General features: G+C 46.2%; 1 protein-coding gene and 1 long non-coding RNA gene across 2 annotated transcripts; one reads left to right on the top strand and one right to left on the bottom strand.

The window, feature by feature from the left end:
• The first annotated feature begins 243 nt into the window (after positions 1-243).
• On the top strand, positions 244-17686 carry LOC125934512 (uncharacterized). The gene is made up of 4 exons (XR_007461439.1): positions 244-825; positions 4421-4924; positions 13991-14051; positions 17377-17686. It is a non-coding gene; the product is annotated as an uncharacterized LOC125934512 (long non-coding RNA).
• On the bottom strand, positions 1258-27493 carry FAXDC2 (fatty acid hydroxylase domain containing 2). The gene is made up of 9 exons (XM_049647939.1): positions 27118-27493; positions 15924-15968; positions 12969-13060; positions 12750-12853; positions 9543-9664; positions 4853-5058; positions 4259-4364; positions 3661-3827; positions 1258-2738 (listed from the first exon to the last, which is right to left on the bottom strand). The coding sequence occupies exons 2-9, from the start codon at positions 15966-15968 to the stop codon at positions 2582-2584; spliced, it is 999 nt and encodes a 332-aa protein (XP_049503896.1). The 5' UTR covers positions 27118-27493; the 3' UTR covers positions 1258-2581.
• Positions 27494-27537: the final 44 nt, after the last annotated feature.

The raw sequence follows: 27537 nt of genomic DNA, 5'->3' as shown, positions 1-27537 counted from the left end.
CCAGATGCCATGCGATCAGGAGTTCTGGAACTAGGCATGTAATGGAGAGGAAGAAACGGAAGCATCTACTGGCATTAAAAGGAGCCCAGTTTATTTTCCATTCCTTTCACTTTCACATGATCTGCTGGGAATTTTGAGACCTCAGCCCTATATTTTTTTTTTTCAATTTTTTAAATTTATTTTTTAAGTCTGTTTATTTTAAGGGAGAAAGCAAGCAGGGCAGGGGCGGGGGGGGGGGCGGGGAGGAGGGAGAGAATCCAAGCAGAGTCCACACTGTCAGGCGCAGAGCCCACTGCAGGGCTCCAACTCCCAAACCATGAGATCATGGCCTGAGCCAAAATCGAGTCAGATGCCTAATCGGCTGAGCCACCAGGCACCTCGAGACCCCAGCCTTTTCTTAAGCCTCACTTGTTTACCAACCTGAGGGCCATTCTGTTTGATGAAGAAGAGGATAGGGCTGGCACCCTCTGCCAGAGCCCAACCACCCGGCTGCCAAAAGGGATGAGACACCGACAGCCTCTTGCCCCTCGAAATCCAAAGACCTCAAAGGGGAAAAGAAATGCATCCATTCTTCCTCTTTCTCCACGCTCCTCATTCCCTACCCTTCTTAAGTGTACAGAAGATGGACTATTTTCTGTATGTTTACTTGTGTAGGAACAGGCTGCAGGAGCAGGCGAGCAGCCGTGAAAACGGACCATTGGTGCCGCAGAAGCTGTGCTGCAAGCTCAGGGCATGAAGTGTCCTGGAGAGCTGTCCTGGGGACAGAGCCAAACCCACCAAGGCCTGAGGAGGGCAGGTGGGGTTTGGAAGGCCAAGGAGGAAGCTGTAAGTGCCCAGTTGGTCCACTAGGCAGATTTCGAGTGGCAGGGCCGATAGGAAGGGATCTTAGATAGTTCTGCTTCAAGAGTTGGCCTTATCCAATGCTAACGTATTCTAAAACAATGGATGGTTTTCTTGATGGAAGAGAACTGAGAGTTCAGGAACAGACCCAAATATATGTAAGAACTGAGTAACAATATGGTGGCCTTGCAAGCCAAAGATTGGTCTTCAAATTGTTCTTGGGAGCCACAGGGCTCCTGGCAATGTCTGAAGGGAAGGCCAGGCTGGGGACTGCGGCAACCCAGGCAGCTCTCTGGTTTTGTTTCAGGTAAGTTTCATTTGAAATAAATGGTGTTGAGACAACTGGTTAATCATTTGGGCGGTGGGGGGGGGGGGGGGGGGGGGGGTTTGCCCTTTTTATCAATGTTTTTCTTTTTTCTTTTTTTTTTTTTATTGTTTATTTTTGAGAGAGGAGTGAGAGAGACAGCACGAGCAGGGGAGGGGCAGAGAGAGAGGGAGACACAGAATCTGATGCAGGGCTCAAACCCACAAGCCGTGAGATCATGAACTGAGCTGAAGTCAGACACCTAACCGACTGAGCCACCCAGGCGCCCCTCAGCCATGTTTTTCTTGCCTTCTCACTGGAGGAAGAGGGTTTCAGCCTCTTTGGTCCTACTTCAGGGAGGCTAATAAGGGGGCCTCAGGTGGGTGTCCCCAAAGGTCAGGAACTCTGACCCTTCCCTCAGTGGATAAAAGGGCCCCCAGCTTAGATCGACAGGGTTTAGCCTTTGGTTTCCGCATATGGCTGAAGGTAGGTGTCAGGGTCTGGTCTGCACCTCTTTGGTATCTCAGTTTTAATCCAGGGAGGGGCTCTCTCTGATTGGCATTTTTCTTTTCATAGAGGGATGATGTCTGTAGTGGAGCAGAGTTGAAATGGGGCCTTTGTTGGCTGACTCAGTGTGTGTGTGTGTGTGTGTGTGTGTGTGTGTTGGCAATGGGGGTGTCCTGGCCCTGACCAGAGTAGGGTATAAGAAAAGCTTTTTGGTGCAGGAAGGGGCAAAGCAATACCTTCTGGTTCTCTCACCCCCTGGCACCAGAAGGAGCTCTCTCTGGAGTTGGGAGTGGCTTCCAGTCTTACTGCTACCTTTGCATTCTTTGTGTCTTGCCTAGGCCATAAAAAAGTCACCCGGGGTCTCACCTCTCCCTTTCCACAGCAAAGGACCACGGGGTATTTGCCCGGAGCCCTAGTAAGGTGGTTTCTTCCTTCTCACTGGCCTCCATTCTGGGGAGCTGTTTCTTGTTTCTCCCCCTTAAGCCAATTCCTGGTCCTGTTGAGGGACAACAGAGGCTGTTGGGGGAGCCCTGGCCCCATCCTTGGCCCTACCTTTCCGGGAAGCTGTGCTTCCCCTTGCCACAGTGATGCTGTCATTAGAAAATGCATGGCTGGGGCACCTGGGCGGCTCAGTCAGTTGAGCATCCAACTTCAGCTCAAGTCATGATCTCACCTTTCATGAGTTCAAGCCCCACGTGGGGCTCACTGCTGTCAGCACAGAGCCCACTTCGGATCCTCTGTCCCCCTCTGTGCCCCTCCCCTGCTCATGCTCTCTCTCTCTCTCTCTCTCTCTCAAAAATAAATAAACCTGTAAAATAAGACAGAAAGAAACTGCATGGCTGAAGGAGCGAGTTAGATACAATCAGCACGCCTTGGGCCACCTTAGCAGTCCACTGAGGGGGACAGCCAAGGTGGCACTTGGGCCCTCTCTCAATCCATCTTCTTCGGGGGATCCGGGATGCTCTCAGACAGTGGAGTGAAGTCCAGCAGGAATCTGTGTCTCTCGTAGGCCTTGGTCTGCTTAAACATGGTGTCAGTCCCATGGAGGTGGTCCAGCACCCCCAGCACCCCGTAGCACTGGTTGAACCTGTTGGAGAGAGGAAGGTGCTGGAGGTCGGTGCGCTGACTTCCTTTTCATTTGCGTCAGCCTCACACACTTCTAGGCCCCCCTAACCCACAACCGTTCCCAACCATGCTGACCACCTACATCGGAATATTCCAGGGAGTTGCACACATCCTGGGGCCGCTCTGGACTGAAAATCTATGATCTGCCTTTGAAAAGCTCTCTATGTGAGTCCAATACTCAAGTCAACCTGTGGCAGAGCTTGGCTTGTCCAGGTAGGTTCAGGGACCACCTCCATCAGAATCCCCTGGAACACTCACTAAAATGCAGATTTCCAAGTCCTCCCCCCTGAAACACACACACACACACACACACTTTGATTCAGCATATTTGGAGTGGAACCCGAGAACCTGCATTTTATCAAAGTATCTCAGGTGATTATGGTGCTGGAGGTTTGTTGACCACACTTGAAAAAGCCTGGAGGCTTTCAGAGAGCACGCAAGTCTCCTTGAACTGCATACAGGATTCTTATGCATACATGCATTGTTGTGACAGTGTCTGTAGCTTACGTTTGATATTCAAAGGGTCCAGGACCTAAATAGAGGTTAAAAACACACAGCTGCTGGAAGACCTGGTGTCAGAAGGAAAAGAGCAAGGAGGTCTAGGTCCAGCATGGTCATTATTTTCCCAACCTCCAGACCTCTCCCTTCACTAGCACCAGCACATTCCCCCCACCCCCAATGGAGCCCAACACGGGGTATGAACCCACAATCCTGAGATCAAGAGCTGAGCTGAGATCAAGAGTCAGACGCTTAACCGACTGAGCCACCCAGCCGCACCTAGCACTGGCACGTTTAAACTGAGACATCAGGGTCTGTACTAGAAGCCTCAGGGGTGAAGGTGAAGGCTATTGCCCAGGGACCCACAGTGGGGAAGGAGGCCTTACCTGAGATGGTGGTAGTCATGGAATTCAGGTGAAGGCAGGAAAGGTAGGTGGTAGCCACAGTGGGAAACAGTGGCGCAGATGAGGGCCAAGGAAAACCACACGGCAATGGAGGACAAGTGGGAGCCCATTAGGATGGGACCCAGTACCACTGGCAGCATGTTGGAGGCCTGTAAGGGTAGGGCTGTTTGAAGGTGGACCCAAGAGAGATGGAGGGGACCAGTTGTGTGTCTACTTTGCCCCAAGAGAGATGGAGGGGACCAGTTGTGTGTCTACTTTGCCCCAGGGTGTCACCCAGGGTGTCTACTTTGCCCCAGTCAAGACTTCCTTGACTCAGATCTGGAGAAGCTGAAAGAGTTGCAGAACCTTGATTTGCCCGCGTCATTTAGCTTTATAACTTTGGGACAAGTAATTAACTGTTTGAGATAAGTTATGTTGGGCATCTCACATAGCCTACCATAGGCCAGGCCAACAATAAATGGTAGCTGCTGAATGGGAAGAAGAGAGAAAGGGCCAATGTCTAATTCTCTGCAGGAGACCTTAGGGTAGGGGGTTGGGGCCCTCTGCCCTTTGCCTCTGGGGAGAGCAGAACTCTACTGACCACATGCTCGATAGGGTGGGTGTAGAAAGAGATCACGCCAATGGGAGCTGTCCACTCATGGTGTTTCTTATGGATTTTCTTGTACAATGTTGGGTGGTGAAGGAGCCTGGGAAAATAGTTAAGTTAATAATCTGCCAGTCTCCCTTTTCCCTTTCCCACCAGGCCATGAGAAACCAAAGGTAGGAACTAGGAGTTCTACCTATCGAGCAAAGTTGCAAACACATTGGACTGGCACTCAGACCTGCCTTCGAGCTCTACCCCCACCTCTTATGCTGCATCATTTGGATTACTTTGCCTCTCCCTACCTCAGTTGCATCAGCCATGGTGGGGATGATGCCCACAAAGGATTCAAAAAGGAAATGAAAGTGCCCTGCTGCACACATGAATGCAGAAGGCTCTCTTCTGGACATTTCTCACTTGTTGCAACTTGTCAGTTGTGGCACAAAGAGATGTCTCCATGTTAACTAATAAGAAGCTTTTGAGGCCCGGTGGTGGTGGTCCTACATCTACAATTCTGAGGCCTCCATTTCCTCCCTTAAAAGTGAGCCCTAGGAGAGGGAGAAGCCAGCTGTGCTCCGGCAGGGCCCCACTCACCGGTGTGAGTAGTAGAATAGGACTTCGTTAATCAGAGTGAAGATAGCCAGCTCCAGAAGGAACCAGTGGAAGGTGGGTAGCTCTCGGCGGTAGGGGTCTCCCCGCACCTTGATGATGGGATAGAGGAAGATCACCATGGGGACAGATATCATGCACTGGTTGAAGAGAATTGTGCGCATAGACTGGCGTAGTTTCATGGTGTCCACCTGCATCAGGGAAGGAAGGAGGGAGATGGACAAGAGTGTGAGAAGTAGGTCTTTCCCTTCTAGAAAGTAGGCTGTACTGTGACCCGCTCACAGGAGGCCCTCACTCAGGGTGGATGCTAGGCATGATGTTTGGCCATAGCTGGCAGCCCCTGACTGCTGCCAAGGCCTGAGGTGGAACCATCTGGCAACACGCCTGCCTTTGGAAACTCCCTTCCCGGTAGCTGTCTCCTAGGCCTGAGCCTGCATTCTCCTCCCTGCAACTGTCACCGCTGTTCTCTGCATTTCTCTGGCCAGGCCCCACCTATTCCTGACAGGCACCTTAGGGCGCCTCTAGGGTGCTTGGAGAAGGCTGTCAGCTCTCAGGTTGATATCCTTATTCAGCCTCTGGGCCCCTCCTCATCCAGGAAGGCTTGATCAGAATGCAGAGATCAAGGTCCTCTGCCTCCTTATGTGGCCCAGCCCCCTAGACAAGGCCCAGAGTGAAGCATTTGTGCAAGAATCAGTAACCCCCTGACCCTTGCCTTCTTCAGAGCACTGGGGCTCCCAGGAATAGCCCCATGACCACAGGTCACTTCTCAGGTCCTGAGGAGCTAGTGTCAGATTGGTCATAAGGGATTTCTCCCTGAGTTCTCTTTGTGAGCTGGAGGGGTTCCAGCTGCAAGGTAAAGCTGGGTTCAGAGTGATCCTCAGTCTTCAGGCCTTCCTCTTCCTCTAACTTTTGCAGGCACTGCATATATTGACTGACTGGAATCCACTCTCTACGCTTTCAGTTCCATCCCATGGTGAAACCAGGTCTGGCCAGCCTGGTTTGAGAGCACCATTAGACGAAGCCGTATACCTCTTCTGGAAACCTCGACCAAAAGGAGTGTGTCACATCTGTTTGCTCCTTCATTTATTTGACCAATACTTCTGAGCACCCTCTATGTCGCAGGCATGGGAAGGAAGCAATAGTCAAAACAAAGATTGCTTTCTTCATTGAGTTTATATTCCTGGCACCAGTAATTTTAAATAGAACGGTCAGGGTAAGCTTTGTGGAGATGGTGAGGTTTGAACAAAGAGATGAGGGAGGTGAGGGAAACAGATACCTGGGGAAGAGAGTCTTCAGGCCAAGGGAGCAGCTGGTGAAAAGGCTCTCAGGGACATTGCAGGTATACTTGTCTGGGGAGGAGCAAGCGAGTGAGGTGGGGAGAAGTAGGAGGTGAGGCCAAAATGGTGGGGAGGAGCCAGAGCAGATAGGGCCTTGCAGGTCATTGGGAAACTTTGATTTTTACTCCAAGGGAAATGGGGAGGGGGAGGCGGTCACTGTGAGAAGACAAGTGACAAGCTCTTACAGGAATCCTCTGGCTGCTGTATTGGGAACAGACTGTAAAGGAGCAAGAATAGACACAGGGAGACCAATGACAATTGCGGTAATATTGACAGAAGACAGTGATGGCTCAGACCAGGGTGGTGGCAGTGGAGGTAGTGAGAAGTGGTTGGATTCCGGAACTATTTTGGAAATAGAGCCAACATGGTTCCTGACAGATCGGATGTGGAGTATGAGGGAGAGAAAGTAGTTGAGGACCAACTAGAAATTGAGGCATTGCCATGAACTCAGACTGGGGAGGATGTGGGTAGCAGTCTTTGAGGGGTTGATCAGAAATTCTCCTGGGGACATGTTGGACTGGAGATGTCCGTTAGACATCCACGTAGAGATGTCAAAGAGGCATTTGGCAACTTGAGCCTGGAATTCAGAAGAGAGTTCCGGGCTAGAGACAGAAATGTGTGAGCTGTCGGCATATAGATTGTATTTAAAGTCATGACACTGGAACAGATAAGTGAGGGTATGAAGACAGAGACAGGGAGCAAGGCCCGAGCCCTGGGACACTCAGCAGTAGGAGGCTGGGGTGGGGAGGGGCAGGGGGAAGAGGAACCAGAAGGGCCGGAAAAGCCAGGTATGAGAAGATATAATAAGGATATAACAGGTCCACTAGTTCTGATGAGATAAGCCCACCTGCTGAGAGCTATTTAGGCGAAACAGTGCCGTGGTGGGGAAGGCCCCACCAGAGGAGGTTCAAAGAAGACGCAAGATGATAAAGGTTTGTGGCTATTTAGGAGATACAGGCTGAAGGATTTAGGGTGAAGTTTTGTAATGTCTGGAACTTACTTTCAGATGGTTAAGCTAAAAAGTATAGATGCATACATAGCTATATATTTTTACATAGAGATAAAGCAAATCCTGTAAAATATTTAGAATTGGTGGAGCTAGGCGGTGTGTAAATGAGTGATCATTGTACTGCTTTTTCAACTTCTGTGTCTATGCTTCCAGTTTTTTTCATGATTACAAAATGTCGGGGGTGGGGGGGGGAGGAAAGCGGATGGAGAGGAACTGGAAACTATACAGACAACTCTTTCAAAGAGGCTGGTTGCCAAGGAGAGCAGAAATAGGAGTGGTATTGAGTCTGGAGGATGGGGGCAAGGGAGTTTGCTTTGGTTGGATCTTAAGATGGGAAAAATTACAGCATGTTTAATAATCCAGAGGGAAAGAGCCTAGGAGAGGGAGGGGGAAAGGGAAGAGAAAGAAGAAATTTCCTGAGGTAAACAAGAGGTAATAGGGCGTAGCACTCGGAGAGGGGAGGAAGGGGTTAGCAACGGAAGCAAAGAGAGTGCACCTGTTGTATCAGGTGGAAGGCGAAGCTGGAGTGGGGAAGTCTGTGGGATCTCTCTTCGGCTTGCCCCTGTTTACTTAGAGAAGTAGGAAGTCGGGGATGTGAGGAGGGAGGAGGAGCTTCGAACTGGCCATCCAGGAGAGTAGAGAGCAAGCAGGGGCGGGGAGCTGTGCGCCTGAGGTGGGAGCACCGGACCTAGTCCGGTGCGACGACGCCTGGCTCTGCTTCCTAGTGACGCTCTGACCTTGAGCTAGTCACTGCACCTTTCTGCGCCTCGGCTTCTGCAAAATGCAACCCGCCCTTCCCTGTGTGCCTCTCCAATCACTGTAGACGGTCACAATGAATGTCGTCATGGTAGGTAATACTCTTGACAGCTGATGTGGCCTGGTGGTTAAGAGTACGAGTTGGGTCAGAGAGCTTGAGCGTGAATCGTCTACCCATGTCCCACCTCAGAGCCTGTTTGATCATCTGACCCATGAAGGCTATTACAGTACTTGGCCTTGAAGACCTAAGCCTGTAGCCAATGGTGCCTGGCAAGGAGACTGCCATGGTCTGACAGATGAAGGGCTCTCGACAGCGAAGCACTGGCTTTGATAGGCTCCGGTCCATGCCTGCCACGCTGGATCCGGGGGAGGCCCCTGGCTGGCTGGCAGCTATTGTGTCCAGTGAGGGGGGTTGTAAGCCCAGCCAGTAGCCCTGGTTTAGGAAGGGGCTATTCCGAAAGCCTGGGTCCGGGGCACTATTTTTCTGCTTTCTGGAGTGCTGCGCTGGGGCAGAATGCCCTGAATGCTGAGATGAGCCACCCAGGCACCTGGACAGCTAATTAAAAGATAATTGTCTTCTCCGGGAAAGGAGCCAGAATGTGTTTTGGGTGGAAACTGGACAAAGAACCTGGGGTTTAAGAATCAGCTCCCCACTGCACAAGAAAAGGCTCTTGGAGGTTGTCAAAGCACCAAGGGGGTGACTGGGCTCCGGGCACAGTGGGGCTCATTTCCCGTGGTGTGTAAGTCAAAGATGTGTGTACTGGCCTTCTCTCCCTTCCCGGGCCAGGGGTTCCTCATAAGCAGAGTCCAGGCCTTGTTCACTGTGGACCTGCTACGCACCAGCAGTTAAATGACTGGGGAGAAGGACCTGCTTAAAATCCAGCCACTGCCCACACATTCAGATCCCTCTGTTCACAGTGGGCTAGCCACTGTCTCAGCAGCTGTGTCCCTCACTCATGACAGCTGTCATCCGCGCTTTCAGCCTCCAGCCACCACCATCCCTGCTTCGGGTGGCCGAGGTGGGGGGCTGCCTAACACCTCTGCACTCAGCCCAGTGCCAAGCTGACCCCATCATTTTGGTTCCCAAAATGCTGACGGCAGTGCTGTGGGGGCAGTGCAGGCAGGCACAGAGCTGGGGCTGGGAATCAGGAGACTGGAACATTCGTCCTGCCTGGCTGGCTCTGAGAAGTGGGGCAGATTACTTCCTCTCTCTAAGCTTCTCATCTGGGGAAGCCTTGTGCACAATAACTTGGCTCACAGTGGCCATGCTCTCTCCTGGGCCTGCAATGAGAATTTTTTTTAAGTTTATTTATTTATTTTGAGAGAGAAAGAGAAGCGGGAAGGGCAGAGAGAGAAGGACAGAGACAACCCCGAGCAGGTGCCACGCACGGTCAGCACAGAGCCCGATGTGGGGTTCGAACCCATGAACCGCGAGATCATGACCTGAGCCGAAACCAAGAGTCAGACCCTTAACCGACTGAGCCACCCAAGCATCCCTGCAGTGAGAATTTTCAGTGTGGCTTCAGCTCTTGCTTTCTGTGCTTTGACCAAGAAAAGCCACAGCAACACTTACTGGTTCATTCTGGCCAACTTGAATTCGGTAGCGGGAGATGAAGTTCGGTTTTCTGGCTGTGTCAGCCACCAGCAGAAGCCCGTTGAAGCTCCAGAAAAGCAGAGCAGGTACTAGGATGGTAGCTAAGGTTGGGAAGTAGAAGGCAACAATCAGAACAATTAAGGTTCTCACAGCACATGTATTAACCGAACACGAGCTTGATGGTGACGAAGGCTGCATTGTAGATAGTCCCTGACCAGGGAGGTCTTGAAGCTCCGGGCCATAGGGCCTACCTTTAGTCCTGGGGTGACCAACTAGCTGGGGGAGCTCAGCCAGGTCACTTAAGGAGTGTCTCTATTGTCTTAGTTGTAAAATGGGGACAACAACCTTCTAGGTAGTTGAAGACAAAAAAAAAAAAAAATACAAAAATTTGTTAAATATAAATAAAATTTATAATACATGTATAACCTATATAATACAATAATAAATAAATAAACTACAAATAAATTTAGGTTGACATCTGGGAGTCTGTGCCCACTGAACCCTTTATGAATTTGAAGGAAGGTAGAAACAGAGGGAGCTCCTGGTATGATTCAGTTCCCAATGAGCCACTGGACCAGGAGTCAGTTGGGAACCTAATCCCTATTAACCGAGCAGTGGGACTTCAGGAATCCAGTCTGCATTTCCCAAAGTGGAAAACTCATCTCTCAAGGCCCTCCTTGATTAAACAGCGTTCATACCTAAGTCTCTTGGAGAGCCATGGTCCAGACTAACGTGCCAACGGCTCTAAAAATCCCTGCAGTGGAGAAACCTATTTGACTTTGTTAAACTCAGCCTTTCCCAGTCTTTTTTTACCCTAGAACTTTTGTTTTCTCAGGCCACCTAAGAATAGGGTGGCCATGCATCCCTGTCTGCCCAGGATAGTTTCAGTTTACATCTAGCAGTCTAGCATAATTGTTAACAGTGCCTCATTTACTCTCACAGACGTCCCTATTTGGATGATAAATTGTATGGCCACCCCACCTATTCACATCCCACAGCACTGATGTTCTACAGGATACTTTCAAAAATGCTGATCAAGATTTAAAATTTAGATACGGGTTTTTTTTTGGATCCACATCCCACTTTCCTGGCAAAGTCATTCCAAGTATCTCTGATATCCAACTGTGAACAAACAAGCACTTTGTCCCCCCTGTTGGCAGTTATTGGAGTGACAGTACAATGTTACCTAACTCTTGTGCTATTAATGCTGCCCATGGTTTGCCTCTTCCTTCTAAATGTCCCAAGGGGCAAGGACATTTTACTTAACTCTATGCCTCTGTACCACTCCTCCAGTACCCTTCTTGCTGCCACCAGAAACCCAGTGCCTGTGGCAGGTGGGATCTGAGAAATATTTGGCCAGCACTGTGGGGAAATATGATTAACACAATGTCTTGGAGAGCAGTTTGACAGTATCAGGAGGTATTAAAAAAAAAAAAAGCGAGTGTAACAGAGACAGGAAAAAAGAAAAAAGGACACACATATATCCATACACACATCCTTTACCGCATTAAAAAAAAAAATCGTGGGGCGCCTGGGTGGCTCAGTCGGTTAAGCGTCTGACTTCAGCTCAGGTCACGATCTTGCGGTCCATGAGTTCGAGCCCCACGTCGGGCTCTGGGCTGATGGCTCGGAGCCTGGAGCCTGCTTCCAGTTCTGTGTCTCCCTCTCTCTCTGCCCCTCCCCCGTTCATGCTCTGTCTCTCTCTGTCTCAAAAATAAATAAAAAACCTTAAAAAAAAAATTTAAAAAAAAAATCCTAGTAGAACACTTAAGGAGCCTGAATGTCCATTTATAGGGAATGGACTAAATAGAAGAGTATCTGTATACAATGGATTAGATGAGGCAGCTTAAGATAATAAGTTGGTCTATACTAACTGACATGGAAAGATGTCCACAATCTATTCAATGAAAAAAAAATGGTGTCTTAAAAGTTCAACCATATATCCAATATGTAAGACATTTATACTTATATATTAACTGTGGTTATTTCTTGGGTATGGGATTGGGTGAGTTTCATTTTCTTCATGCTTATTTGAATTGTCTGATTTTTATTTTTAACACTGAACATGTATTTACTTTTATTCTCAGAAATAACAAGCTTTCTTATTTTGGAAAAAAAATGTTAGGTCGGTAGTTGCCTAGTGGGCCATCCATCAGGGTGGCTGCCTGCTTGCGAATCCAAAAGCTCCTTGAGGGATATGGAATAAAAGCCCCAACAAGAGAAGATCTTGAACTTTCTTCCAGTTGTAACACTTAAAATTGCAAATACTTAACCTCCCTGGTATTTGCGTATCATTGGGGTGAAAGGTAGTTTTCCTATCACTGCAACAGAAATATATCAAATGTTTCACCACCACTTTCCCCATGTACGTTTGCAATCTGCATTGTTCTTTTCAATGACTGCATAAGATTGCATTGAACCTGTCATAGTTAATGTTTAGCCTGTTTTCAGAGTTCTTCCAGCTGGAAAAAAAGTGTCAGGGATGTTTTATTTGTACTTTTGCTTTGTGACAACTGGCACTTTTTTAAATCTCCCCTTCTGGACTATGACATAGCTTTTGAAATGAGGGAAACATTTCATCTTAAATACCTCTATATCCTCCATATAAGTTTGGCACAGACTAACAGTAATAAATATTATTTGAGTGAATGAATGCGTCATTGAGGACATTCACTATCGCAGACAATGCTGTTATAAATATCTATGTTGAAATGATACCTTTTCTTTGGCTTGTTGACCGCCATTCACACTGCCAGTAAATATTGATTAAGTGACCACATGCTGTCAAGCCCCGAGAGCTAGATTTCACTAGATACAAGGACATAGTCTCACAGGATATAGAGCAGCTCTCTGTGCTGTGGACCTGACATCCAGAAGCAGGATTATTACTCTAAACATGCATTTTACACATAAAACATGCAGTTTTACACAAATCACTTCTTTTTTTATTTTTCTATTTTGGGAGGGGGAGATCTCAAGTTCTTTTCTTAGATGTCCTTAGGCATCCATTACAGATTGCCCACAAATTTAGCACTCTTTGGGATTAACACTGTCTTAAATTGTAAGTCTTTCATTCCTTGGAATAAAGAGCTGAGAAATCTCAAAATAGAGAAGAAAACAACAGAAAAAGAATTAAGCTATAATCATGTACCCAAGCCCTAAGCACTGGTGGTCTGGGAACCTCACCCATAATGTAGAGGATCCACTCCTTCCCTTCGAATGTAGACAGGAGCCTCTCCCATTGGGCTTGCTGAAAACAGCCAGAAGCATCCCAAAATCTCTGAAGTTGCCTTGGGAGAAAAATCATTCAGGTTTCTGGGTGAAGCTCCTTACTCCATGCTCTGCCTCCAGACCAGCAGCACCCTGCCCCCAGCTCCGGAATTAAAGCTGGTTGTGTAGACTTACCCTGAGACCGAGCTTGAGAAGGCCACAAGCAAGAGAAGGCCAGAGCCCAGGATGAAAGCCGTCCTCTTCATGGAGCCCCAGATGCGTTCCTCCTAGAGGAGGACAAGAAAAGTGTGAGGCCCCAGCAAGCCTCCTACCATCCCGGCAGAAGTCACAGCCCACAGTAGTGAGCTGCTACCCAGTCCTGGCAGGAATGATGTGGGATCAGGATCTCCACCACGTCAGCGTGGTGCATCAGCTGACCTTTTCCCAGCCTCTACGGGAGGTTCTTCCTGAGCAAGAGCTCTCAGGCTGTATTTGGGTGTGTTTATAAAAGTAACAACTCAAGGTTGGGGGAGGGAAGAGAACAAATCTGACCCCAGAGAAACTAGCGAACAGTTTTGTCACCCCGAGAGGGTCAGGTGAGCCTCCCGCAGTGGTAGGCTTTCATCACCAGTCCTTCTGTGGAACAGAAATGCCCATCACTTATCCGGTGGAATCACCCGGGAGCTTTTAAAAAATCCCAATGACCGGATTCCTCTGCAAGCTGATTTCCTAAGAGTCTCCAGGGTGAGACCTGGGCTTCTATGTTTCTGAAAGCTCCCTAATTAATTCCAGTAGGCAGGCAAGGCTGAGTCAGCCATCACAGAAAGATCTGCAGTCTGTGATGAGGGCATAGGGACTTCACTGTGTTCATGGGCCAGGCCTCTTTCCCCATCCCCATCACCCTCTTGCTTGTGAAGAAAAGAACGAACACATGTTTTGACTTTTAATAAGGCCTCTGTTTCTGGTGAGATTAGCCTGGGATGCCAGTGGGACAGGATAATGAGAAGTTCTAGGGGCAAAGAACAGACCCTTGGCAATCACTGGTCCCTTACCTATGTTCCTCCAAAAGTCTAAAGCAGAGACAGATCATTGCAAGCTCGATGGCCAAACAAGGTGCCAGATTTGGAGAGGGAAAAATACTGGCTGTCAGGTGTGTCACCAATTTCCATTGTACCATGGACAGAAATTACAAACGTCCTTTACATGTTCTATTCTAGATCTAAGCCCAGATGGAGTCTGGTTAAATTTCATGGGACAGAACTGGATGGTGGCCTACAGGTATGTGCCTGAAGCTTATCTGCAGTTTGTGACTTGTACCACGTACACAGGGTCAGGGGGATGCTGTTGGGGGAAGCCGATCCCATAGGGACACTACATTTTAATCCAGACTTTGGAGATCTGAAGGAGCAGCTTGTTTTGACTGACCCATTCACAGCAATCTGAACCTGCACTGGATTATTATTCACAGCGTACCCCATCCCACTTCCAATAGGAAGACCAAGAAGAAGTAAATCATTTTCCACGGCTGGTGAAAAGTTTTTGAAGCGCTGGTGGTCCTCAGGGTCTTGAACTCTGGAAGTGAACTTTTCCCTCTCTCCTGGAGGGCTTGATGGGCAGGACCAATCAGAGGAACTTGTTCTTTTAAATAGGCCACTGAAAGGTTGCCCTCAAGCTTGCCAGACATTTAACTTGGACTTTGCCTTTATTCCTTTTTTAGTATTCAGAGGATCCTTTTCATGAACTTTTCCGGATTCACTAGGAATTTTTCATTTCAGTGTAATCAGATCAAGCTAAATGAAATTAAAAACCTCAATTTTAGGGTCACCTGGGTGGCTCAGTCAATTTAGCATCCGACTGGCTCAGGTCATGATCTCACAGTTCGTGGGTTCGAGCCCCGCGTCAGGCTCTGCACTGACAGCTCAGAGCCTGGAGCCTGCTTCAGATTCTGTGTGTCCTTCTCTCTCTGTCCCTTCCCCACTCCCACTCTGTCCCTGTCTCTCTCAAAAGATAAATAAACATTAAAAAAATTTTGGGTGGGAATGCAAACTGGTGCAGCTGCTCTGGAAAACAGTGTGGAGGTTCCTCAAAAAATTAAAAATAGATCTACCCTATGACCCAGCAACAGCATTTTATGAATTTACTAAGGGATACAGGAATGCTGATGCATAGGGGCACTTATACCCCAATGTTTACAGCAGCACTTTCAACAATAGCCAAATTATGGAAAGAGCCTAAATATCCATCAACTGACGAATGGACAAAGAAATTGTGGTTTATATACACAATGGAATACTACTTGGCAACGAGAAAGAATGAAATTCTGCCATTTGCAACAACGTGGATGGAACTGGAGGGCATTATGCTAAATGAAATAAGTCAGTCGGAGAAAGACAGATACCATATGTTTTCACTCTTATGTGGATCCTGAGAAACTTAACAGAAGACCATGGGGGAGGGGAAGGGAAAAAAAAGTTAGAGAGGGAGGGAGCCAAACCATAAGAGACTCTTAAAAACTGAGAATAAACTGAGTGTTGATGGGGTGGGTGATGGGCATTAAGGAGGGCACCTGTTAGGATGAGCACTGGGTGTTGTATGGAAACCAATTTGCCAATAAATTTCATATTAAAAAAAATAAAACCTTAACTTCATGATAGGCTTAGCCATTTTTTTTTTCAGTAGTTGTGGTGTTTTCTCTCTCTATGGCAGCCCAAGGGAACAGAATAGAAACAGCCCAAAGGGCTCTGTAAAGTGCAGAAGTTAGCTGGGGTCGAGAGCCGCTTCCCAGTCCCACTTTCTAGCCCCCAGTGGGCCTCTCCTATCTCTGGAGCAGTTACAGAAAGGGGTGGTTTCAAAGGCCTGAGGCACGGGACATTCTTAGGGGCCAAGAGGGAATGGGAGCACAGCTAGCTGGCTTTTGGGCCACTCTCATGAGGTCCTGCTCCCTCTCACAGGCAAAGGGGCTACGGTTACATGGCAGCCTGAAGTCCAAGGGTTTTGCTCAGCTACTGAAATGAGCACCACCACCACCAATGTGTCAGCTACCCCTAAACCTTGGGGGAGACCTCAGATACGCAGCACCTGCAGATATGGAAAGAGTCACGGGCTGCGTTCTCCCCAGCTTGGGGAAGCGGGGGTGGTGCTGGCATTTACCTGTTTGGGCTTCTCCTGTCGCATACTTCCGGCTTCTCCCTTCATCTGGAATAAGAAAGCACCCCGTGAGTTATGATGTCATGTTCACGTGCAACCAAGCAAGTACAGAATGAAGAAAGTCAAGGTGAATGGCTAGTCCTGATTTAAAAAAAGAAAATTAAGTTTATTTATTTATTTTGAGAGAGAGAGAGAAAGAGAATCCCAATCAGGCCCCACACTGTCAGTGCAGAGCCCAACATGGGGCTTCCTCCCATGAACCATGAGATCGTGGCCTGAGCCGAAATCAAGAGTCGGAAGCTTAACTGACTGAGCCACCCGGGTGCCCCACCAGACGTGATTTTTAATGCTGGGTACTCATTAAAAGTCACCTGGGGAGTTAGAGAACCTCTGTCTGGGCTCCACCTCTGGAGACTGAGTTGGTGTGGGCATAGGTAACATGAATCACAGAGAGCAGGCAATGGGGGACTCGATCTGCGTGGAACTAGCTTTCCAAGAGATGGGCTGTGACTAATCCTTCTTTTGCATAGTTTCACTCCCAGCCTCAGCACAACCCTGTCTCACTCAGAATAGATCTTTCCTCCACATCTCCACAGTATCCTAACTGCCAATGGCCCACAGCCCCAAGGAGCCAGGACTGAAGCCAGGACTCTGCCTGGCTGGCTGGGACAGCTTACACAACCTCCGGAAGTCAGGTTACCACACACGTGGGCTGCAGTTTTAATGCCGACGAAAATTGAAGCATTTTGCAAACTGTAATAATGATTCAACGTCTCCAGGACACTAGGTTTGCCAGGAGCATTCAGACCAGAAACCAACTGTGTATTTATATATAGGAATTGTTAAGGCAGCCAGTCTTGAAATCTGATACCTTCCTCAAGGTCATGTCAGAGATGTGTCTATCACTTACTAGTTTTATGATCGTGGTCAAGATGTCCTCTCTGGGCCTTAGTTTCCTTAGCTGTGAAATGGGAATAAGAACAGGGTATCCCACTCATGTGATTTCTGCTGGGAAGCTGTAAGCGCCATGAGAACAGGCTCCCTGTGTAGCTTTCCATGGGCCTTCGCTGAGTAGGTGCTTAGCATATGTAGCGTGGATGAATCGAGCAGAGGGTCTGGTTCACTGGGCCAGTGTTTCCCTAGATGTATCTCAGGAACTCCTATGTCCGAGTCATCAGAGGTTTGCTGAAACCCAGATTTCCTGGCTACACTCTAAAGCAGGGTCTCTTAGTGTGGAGCCTGGGAACCTGCATTTTAGACTTGTTCCTGAGGTGATTCTTCTGAGGGACTTTGCTGCCAGCCCTGGCTAGGTATGCCATGTGCTGTGAGTTGGTCAGGATAATGGTAGGAGAGTGAGATAAAAACTGGCAGCAATCACCTGAGGTGTATGGGGCACAGGCTGGCCCCGGAAAACGTCTTCTCACTCACTCCTACTCCCATTCCCTCTTCTTGGCAGAAAACTGAAGCTGGAAGTTTTGACTGCTGCAGGACAGTACTTCCCTAAGTCTACCAACTGGGGGAGATATCACCAACATGATGAAATTCAACTCATGTTTAATCAACTAAGTAAGCACCATCCATTGGGTCCTGCTCTGAGCAAGGCCCTGCGGTGGTACTGAACTCTTTATATACTATGTTTTTTCCTATACATGCATACCTGTGATAAAGCTTTATTTACAAGTTCAGCACAGGAAGAGATCAACAACAACAATGATAAAAGTTATAACAATATACTGGAATAAAAGTTATGTGAATGTGAGTGATCTCTCTCTCTCTCTCTCTCTCATTCTTTATCAAAATATCTAAGATCCTTCCGGACAGAAATCTTTTGTCCACGTTCATACTCCCCAGCATGGCAGCCGTGATCCAACTGCACCTGCCACAGACTTGCCTTTGCTCGTGGTCACTACAGTTTGGTCTCAGGCAGCCACGGCATCAACGTTAGCCTTTATTCTCAAGAAATTGCTTGGTTTTCCTGATGGCTTGCGTCTTTGGTATGTGTTCTTGCAATTACTGTGTGCCCTTCTGAATGCATTTCCTAATCTTGGCCTTTTCCAGTATTATCTTGGCATTCTGATGAAGTGTTTTTGTGATGAACTTAAAGCGTTTCTCCATATGTGAAACAATGCCATGACTTCTCTGGGAACGTGGCAGCCTGGACAGTGACCGGATTTGGCAGTCGGGGGTGGCTGGGGATTGCACTTGGCCTGAGTTGCCAGCCAGCTTGACTTTGTTGAGTGTCTCACCACCTGTTTTATTGTAAAGCTTTAATAATGACAAATGTGGTGCTAGCCTATCAGTAGGCAGACATATATAACAGGTTAGAAAGTCCAGAAACAGACCTAAATCTACATATGTGTATACACATATATATGGGAATTTAGTAGATGATAAAAAGAAGTCAATGTAAATGGACTTTGAATTGAACAGATGCTGAACCTCCCCTATGATAAGAGAAGGGGTGAACTGAAACTACGAGAGATTATTTCTCACCCATCGGCAGCGCAACAAACCAAAAGTTTGATCGCATGAGCTGCTAGTGAGGCTGACGGGACTTTGAAACTGTATTTGTTCTCTGTGTGTCAACTATACTCAAAATAAAAAATGTCTTTATTGACATGTAACTCACATACCATACAATTTACCCATTGAAAGTGTACATTCATGTGGCTTTTATTATATATTCACAGAGTGGGGCATTCACCACCAGGACTGATGTTAGAACATTTTCATAGCCCACAGAAAAACCCTGCACCCTTCAGTCATCAATCTCCAGTCCCTCTCTCCTTCCACCCCCACCCCAGCCCTAGGCAACCATTAATCCACTTTCTGTCTCTATGGATTTGCCTATCCTGGGCATTTTTCTATAAATGGAATCATACACTATGTGGCCCTTTGTGACCGACTTCTTTTACTTGGCATGTTTTCAAGGTCCATCCAGGTGGTAGCATGTATCAGTATTTCATTTTTTTTTTTATTGCCAAGTAACATTCTATTACATGGAGAGATCGTATTTTGTTTACCCAATCATCTGTTGATGGACATTTGGGCTGTTGCCACTTCGTGGCTATTACGAATAATGCTGCTATAAACATTCAAGGACAAGCTATTGCATGGATGTATGTTTTTATTTCTCCCAGATATGTACCTAGGGGAAGAATTGCTGGATCATCTGGTGACTACATTTAACCTTTTTGGGACTATAAAGTGGTTGCACCACTTTACATTTCCAACAGCAACGTATGAGGGCTCTAATTTGTTTATGTCCTCACCAACACTGATTATGGTCCCTGCCAAATACTGTCATAACTATGACTGTATTTGTCATAACTATTTCTAGCTGGAGAGCGTTACAGGGCACCTGGCTGGCTCAGTCAGTAGAGCTCGCAACTCTTGATCTCAGGGCTGTGAGTTGGAGCCCCATGTTGGGCGTAGAGATTACTGCATACGTACATACATACATAATACATACATAAATAAGAGCATTACAGATCATCTGGTTCTGCCATGTGACGAGGGTGAAGAAACCTAGATAAAGGAGGCCAGGTGACTTCCCAGAGTTTGTAGAAGTCAGAGCCCGGCTTCCAATATCTTTAAGGATATTTTATTCTTTTGTGTTTGATTGTACTCAGTTTTATTATTCTGGATGCACGTTTACCAGCTATGTCCTTAGGAAATACTGCTTCCCTTTGACTCACACTTCTTATAGATTACTTAGGTTGGAGAAGGGAAGAGAGAACAGTGACCTATGAAGTGCCTTTAGGGGGTTAAGGAGTTAGGACAGCAGAAGGAGGTGAAATGTAAGCCGCTTGCCATCTCCAGGAGATGATGTTACGCAGCAGGGATGCAATTAGTTCCGAGGAAAGGTCTGTCGAGGAGAAAAACTGGGACATTGGATACCCAGTCAGTGAGACAGCCTCTGACATAAGAAAAGGCACCAGAGTGGGGCGCCTGGGTGGCTCAGTTGGATGAGCGTCTGACTTCGGCTCAGGTCATGATCTCGTGGTTGAGAGTTAGAGCCCCGAGTCGGGCTCTGTGCTGACAGCTCAGAACCTGGAGCCTGCTTCGGATTCGGTGTCTCCCTCTCTATCTGCCCCTCCCCCGCTGACATTCTGTCTGGCTCTCTCTCTCAAAAATAAACAAACGCTAAAAAAAAACCCAATAGCCAAATTATGGAGAGAGCCCAAATGTCCATCAACTGATGAATGGATTAAGAAGTATATGTATACACATGTATACATGTATACACATATATATACATACATACATATATACATATATATGTATATATACATACATATATACATATGTTCTACACCTGAAGCCAAGACTACATTGTATGTTAATTAACTGAGAAAAAAAAAGAAGGATTCCGTTGACCTCTCCCTTCAATAACAAGTTTTCTCACTTGTCCTGTGCAATTCCTGTTGGCCCGATTCCGAGTTCGCTCCACATCCTCAATGTGGATAAGGGCCCATTCCAAGAAGCCACCCTCTGCCCAGTGATAAGATTCTTTGACAATCCAGGGTTATTTTTAATCTGGCAGTTTGCTGCCTGGAGTTCTGAAAAGCACAGATCTCTTAGCACGAGGAAGGAAGTGGTGCTAATACCATTTTGGGGCTAAGCCTGTCAAGTGTCTTAATGATAAGGAACCAAATGTCAAAGGAAGCACCTCAAGCTGAGAAAGACTTGGGGATCTAAATGTCTGCAAACCGTTTGCAGACAGGTAGAACCTTCCTATCACCATGAATTTCCCTCTTCAGTTCTTGTGACAAAATGGGAAAGGTTCCATTGACCCTGTTGAGATAACCATCCCTTTGGGGAAAGAAATGGAGGGACTGGGGTTTGTCTGTTAAGCTTTCAAAACTAACATACCAGGGGAACTTTGCTTACAAGTAAGAGTCTCACCATTATCTTTTCCAAGAGCTTGCAAAGCTAATTTGATCTTTAGAAGCTCATCCATTCCTTTCAGGAATTTTTACGAAGAATTTATGTTGTGCAAGGAACCCTGGACATGTAAAGATAAATGAGAAACTTTCAGTTTAGATACATAAACCCATCATTCCAAAGTCCATATGGAAAGTACTGGGCTAGAGGTCTGGACCTGAACTAAGTGAGTAGATCAGGAGATCTGACACACCTAAGAAATCTTAAGAGGAGGACAATGCCAAGGTTTTCTCTGTACTCTTAGACATATGGTCTCCAACCTCAAAACTGAATCTTTTCCTCTTATATTTCATTTTAGCTTATCCAAGGAATGCTGGGTTTTAGTCAGATCATACTTAAAAAGAAAATCAAGATAAATGTCACAAAAATAGACACAAAGATCAATGGAACAGAATAGAAAACTCAGAAATGAACCCACAGTTATACGTGGGTAATTAATCTTCAACAAAGCAGGAAAGAATATGCAATGGGAAAAAGACTGTCTCTCCAACAAATGGTGTTGGGAAAACTGGACAGCAACATGCAGAAGAATGAAACCGAACCGTTCTCTTTCACCATACACACACATAAGCTTAAAATGGATTAAAGACCTAAGTGTGAGACCTGAAACCACGAGATTACTGCCTTTGCTTTCCTTGAAGAAAGTAATTTCTCAGACATTGGCTACAGCAACTTTTTTCTAGATAGGTCTCCTGAGGCCAGGGAAACAAACGCAAAAATAATTACTGGGACTACATCAAAATAAAAAGCTTTTGCACAGTGAAGCAAACAACCAAACTAAAAGGCAATGTATGGAATGGGAGAAGATATTTGCAACTGACATGTCTGATAAAGGGTTAGTATCCAAAAAATATAAAGAACTTCTAAAACTCAGTAGCCAAAAAATTAATGATCCAATTAAAAACGGGCAGAAGACATCAGCAGACACTTCTCCAAAGGCATACAGGTGGCCAACAGACACATGAAAAGATCCTCAACATCACTGATCATCAGGGAAGTGCAAATCAAAACTACAATGAGATAGCACCTCACACCTGTCAGAATGGCTAAAATCAATAACACAAGAAACAACAGGTGTTGGCGAGGATGTGGTGAAAGGGGAACCCTCACGTGTTGTTGGTGGGAACACAAACTGGTGCAGCCATTGTAGAAAACAGTATGGAGGTTCCTCAAAAAGTTAAAAATAGAACTACCCTATGATTCACCAATTGTACTACTAGGTATTTACCCAAAGAATACAAAAACACTAATTCAAAGGGATACATGCACCCCTATGTTTATAGCAGCATTATTTACAATAGCTAAATTATAGAAACAGGCCAAGTATCTGTTGATTGATGAATGGATAAAGAAGGTGTGAGAGGTGCCTGGGTGGCCCAGTCGGTTAAGTGTCCGACTTTGGCTTGGGTCATGATCTCACGCTTGGTGAATTTAAGCCCCGCATTGGGCTCTGTGCTGACAGCTCAGAGCCTGGAGCCTGCTTCGGATTCCGTGTCTCCCTCTCTCTCTGCCCCTCCCCCACTCACGCTCTGTCTCTCTCTCTCTCTCACACACACACTCAGAAAGAAATAAAACATTAAAAATTAATTTAAAAAAGATCTCTCTCTCTCTCTCTCTCTTTCTCTCTCTCTCTCTCTCTCTCACACACACACACACACACACACACACACACACTGGAATATTATTCAGCCATAAAAAAGAATGAAATCTTGCCATTTACAATAACATGGATGGAGCTAGAGAATTTTATGCTAAGTGAAATAAGTCAGAAAAGCACAAATAGCACATATTTTCACCTATATGTGGAATTTAAAAAACAAAACAAGTGAGCAAAAGGGGAAAAAAAAGGGGGGGGGAGCAAACCAAGAAACAGACTCTTAACTATAGAGAACAAACTGCTGGTTGCCAGAGGGGAGATGGGCAGGAGATGGGGGAGACAGATGATGGGGACTGAGGAGGGCACTTGTGATGAGCACATGGACGTTTTGAATCACTATATAGTACACCTGACACTAATGTTACACTGTATATTAATTAACTGGAATTTAAATAAAAACTTAAAAAAATGAAGATAGATGTATGAATCTACCGCATGGATATCAAAACTGCCATTGGAAATATTCCCTACTCCATTATTTAGTTCTCCGAAAGAAGCAACATACTTCGTATGAGGAAAAGATGATAAATTCCTACAAAGACATTAATGTACAGTTTTCCTCTTTGAAAGCGATGGTAAGTTTTTTTTGTAAAATGCAAACAAATTTTAGGCAATCCATTTTGGTCCCCTGATCTCTGCCTTTTTGCTTTGACTGCCAGTAAGCTCAGAGTTAAATTTCATATTCAATTACACTTTGGGATATTTTTTTTCTATCATATAATCCTGTATAAAAATGATGTATGTACAAAGATGTTCCGTGTGACAGTTTATAATGGCTAAAGATTAGAAACAAGTTAAATATCCATCAGTAGTGATTGGTGAAATAAACTATATAGAACGTCCAGTAGTGAAACATTTGTAGCCAGTAAACGATGTGTGCAACATATGCATGCGTGTGTGTGTGTGTGTGTGTGTGTGCTGTTAATGCAAGCACAGAATAATACACAGAATATTAGACTATTGCTGGAAGAATATCTAAGAAACCGGTTACAATTGTGGCTTCTGGTGAGGTGAACTGGGCGGCTGGGGGGACAGGGGAGGAGGAAGGGTATCTGTTCGCTACGTGCCTTTTGAATTCTGTGCCACAAGTTATATTTTACCTATTCAGAAAATTACAGAACTGTCCAAAAGTTTTAAATAAATTCAATGCCCATTCGTAGGAAACATTGTATTGAAGCTTTGTAGGGTAATTAGCTCTCCCTGTAATTAGCTCTCCACTTCTCTAAATCAGATTAATTTCAATTTCTGAAAGGCTTTGAGAAGTCTTTGTTTCCCCTGAAAGTGTACGCCAATTTTTCCGTGTGCATTTTCCAGGAGAGAAAGATTCATAGCTTTCGTTAGATTATTAAAGGTGACTATGATTAAGAACTAGTGCCCTGTTTCTTCTTCTTTCTCTGTCTCTGCCTCTTTCTTTTTTCTTTTCTTTTCTTTTTTTCTTTCTTTCTTTTTTTTTTTTTTTTTTTTGCTAACAGCTTTACATGATCCCAAAGCAAAGCAAAGGCAATAAAGCAGCTGGTTCCTTTCTCTACAGATCACAATGCAAAACAGTATGAAAGGTATTTATTGAATGCCTGGTGGTTTCTAATCAGTTTTTACTTATTTGCAACCATTCTGTTGTATATATCCCTTATTGGAAGCTATCTCAAATTCCTTTGAGATGGAGACTGGGTATAAAGTATAAATAAACAGAACCAGATATTAAAATTAAAAACAAAAACTAAGAGAGCCTAGGGTGACTGTTCAGTGAGACCTTGACCCTGGGAGGAGGCAGCCCTGCTTGATTCCAAAAGGCAGAGTGCTGACGCCCAATGTATCCATGTTATGGAAACTGAGTGTGGCTGGCCTGAGTGATTAGGGGCTGATATATAAGCGGGACCTGGGAACCCTCTGCTCCAGGTAAACCTTCTGGCCAAAGGAAAGGTGACTGCTTACCTTCTGATGGTGGGAAAGCCCTTTTTGGCTGCAGGAATCACAGCATTTAACTGTTGACCTCTGATTTCACTAGAAGCAATGAAACATTTCCCAGCAGGCCATTTGTTCTTTGGCTAGGCTACTATGCCCACATGCTATCTCCCAAGATACTTGTCTAGGTGGTTGACCCTTCTACACTACACAACCCCACATTCTGTTGACTATTTTATGCCAAAGCAGCTTGTCTTCTGTGTCTCTCTACACGCTAGCAGACATGTTTCCAGTTTTAAGTGGACACAGTCTGTCAGAAAGGTTCTAGGAGAGACCCCAAACATGGCAGGCCGATGTGTCTTCAACCAAAGACATTCCTTAACGTTGCTTGCCAATGGTCGTGCTCAAGTTAGAAATTCTGGCAAACAAAATCAACCACAATGATTACATATTTAATTCACTATCCTTCTACTTTAGAACAATGAATTGATTTCGCTTTAAAGGGAACTTGATATATATTGTGAGATTATCCAAATTAGATACTCTTAAAGTATGGCTCTTTTGAAAATAAGATGATTCTGACTAGGCAAGCTTCTTACTGCAGAATCTCCAGCCTAGGAAAGTGATAACAGTGAGGCTACAGCTGATGTTCATGACCTCCGAGAATCTGAGAATGGGAAAGGCAGAGATTGTTTAAATTTTATCTGCTGCCTGATTCTTTCAGATTTTCTCTCAGATTCTAGGTCCCTGAATATTCTGCATGGTTGATGAGTGCTCCCATTTTCTAGGTATAAGATACAGCATCTTTATAGGACTGTGTACCGTTCGTTTGTAGACATCTTGTGAAATTGTTAGAGTTATTTACTTTTAGAGGAGAAAAAAAGAAACAAGACCTCACTGATCACCTAATCTACCCCTTCTATTTTGTAAGCCAAGAAGATAGGCCTCTGTAGCAGAACTGGCTTGTTTCAAACTCCACACAGTTTCTGGAAAAATCCAGGCTTCCTGAGACTTTGCCGGACACTGCATGTGTGTCTGGAATAACACAGATTCTCCTGTGTGAGTGGGAAATGACACTGGGAGAGGGCTACGGACAGGACTAGAACTAGCCCATTACTTCAGCGGGGCTGTTCGTATTCTTGGGAAAAGCTGAGCAGTCTGCCTCCAGGACTGAGGACACTGACCGGAAATGTACTTACACAGCTTAAAGCCTCTGGTGAGGAAGATTCTAGGGAGCTGCTAAGAGCAATGTCTGTATGCAAGTGAGGATTTTCCAGATGAAAAGACATGCATTCAAGAAGATGAAATGCCTGAAGGAAAAGGTTAAGCTCCGAGCCAAAAAGACTGTGAATCTGGATTATTCTACAAGTGTTCCTCTCACTGCTTTTGCTTGCTGCAGGGGACTTGCACCCCTTGAGTGAACTGTTCCCACTTGATTGCGTGCCTGTGACAATGAGCTTGCCTTTGTTTACTGTGAGATCTGCAGCACCAAACAGATACTCAGGAAGTATTTGTTGAATAAATGAAAGAAGGGGAATTGAATAAAAAGCATTGTTTTTTGCCCTCGTAAGGTGTCTAACATTTGCTATTAAATACATCAGCCCCTTTTCCTTGTCCTTGTCCTAAGGCCTTTCCTTTCTTAAAAAAAAATTTTTTTTAAGCTTATTTATTGAGAGAGAGAGAGAGAGAGAGCACTTGGGGAAGGGGCAGAGAGAGAGAAAGAAAATCCCAAGCAGGCTCCACACTGTCAGTGAGGAGTGGGGAACTCAGGAGCTGTGAGATCATGACCTGAGCCAAAATCAAGAGTTGGACACTTAACTGACTGAGGCACTCAGGCACCCCAACATTTCCTTTTCTAAGGCCAGAGGCTGATGCTTGGAGCATTCCTGTTTTACCAAACTGAATTGAATCTTGCTATTGCAACCAGAGAAATCTAGTTGGAATTGCACATAAAACTGAAGCAAACCACAGTCTATATCCTGTCTTGCTTGCCTGAAGCCCCAGAGGGCCTGTGTGAGCACCCTGAACACCACCCCCATCTACACACACTGGCTGCACCCTCTCACCCAGTGAGCTTGGGAGAATCCTTCCAGAGGTACTGCCTAGCTGCTGGTAATTGTGAAGCTGTTGATAAATCCTTACTTAGGACGTTGCAACAAGACAGCGTTGACGTTGACGTGGCTGCCCACTCCCAGCTCACACACATTTCTTGGCGCTTTACAGTTTTAAGACATTTAAAATGGGCTGCGTGCCTTCCAGGTGATCCTGGCAGGTTCGAGAAGCAATTTGATGGCAGTTGTGGGAGCTGTGTGAGAAGCAATTTGATGGCAGACTTCCCGTTGGATTTTTGCCCTTTCAAGTTCTGACTTGAGAGCTTCTCCTTTATTCACCTGGTTGTGAAGCCAAACCCAGTCCAATCTGACAGGCCTGCCTGTCAATTGCTAGAAAAACAAGACCACTGAGGAGGTGAATGGTACAAAGGCAGAGGATGCATACCTTAGCGGGAGGCTTGTAGGGACTCCGCCCTAAGAAAACATCCCAGGACATTGGTCGGAGGCAAACCTCACCTGTAGGGTAAGTGGAGAGGCCAGGGAGGCAGCAGAGGTGACCAGAACATTCTTTGCCTTTAAGTGAACTCCGATGCGTCCTGACCCTGGCAAACCGCTGCCCTCCCCAGCAGGTCCCACTCACCTGCGCAACGGGCCGATTCCCAGCTCCGCGGAGGTCACAGGTCAGGCTTTCCCTCTCTTGCCTTCAGCCCCTACCTAAGCGGCTGCTGGCTGTCACTGCACCGCCCATCCTGGCAGCTCTTCGGTGATCGAGTTACGAAGCAGCTGACTGGCCCGGGCCAGGCACGTGACGAGAGAAAAAGTTTGGGTCTGTGTGGACTGGAGACAAAAACGCCCTTCTGGTTTTAGGACATCTCCTGAAAGCGGAGAGGAAATGCGCACTTCAAGTAGGAGCCTCGAAAAGCCCGTTCGGCCAAACTCTGGGCCTTTTAACCCCCTCATTTTAAAAACCTCCTTCATCTTCCCTAGCTTAAGAAAATGTTGCTGTCCCGTAGGAGGCTGGTGCATTAAAAAATGTGGTTATCTATAAAAAAAAAAATCA

This window comes from Panthera uncia (genome assembly GCF_023721935.1).
Source record: "Panthera uncia isolate 11264 chromosome A1 unlocalized genomic scaffold, Puncia_PCG_1.0 HiC_scaffold_17, whole genome shotgun sequence".
NCBI classification, from domain to species: Eukaryota; Metazoa; Chordata; class Mammalia; order Carnivora; family Felidae; genus Panthera; species Panthera uncia.
This window is presented reverse-complemented; position numbering and strand designations above follow the sequence as displayed.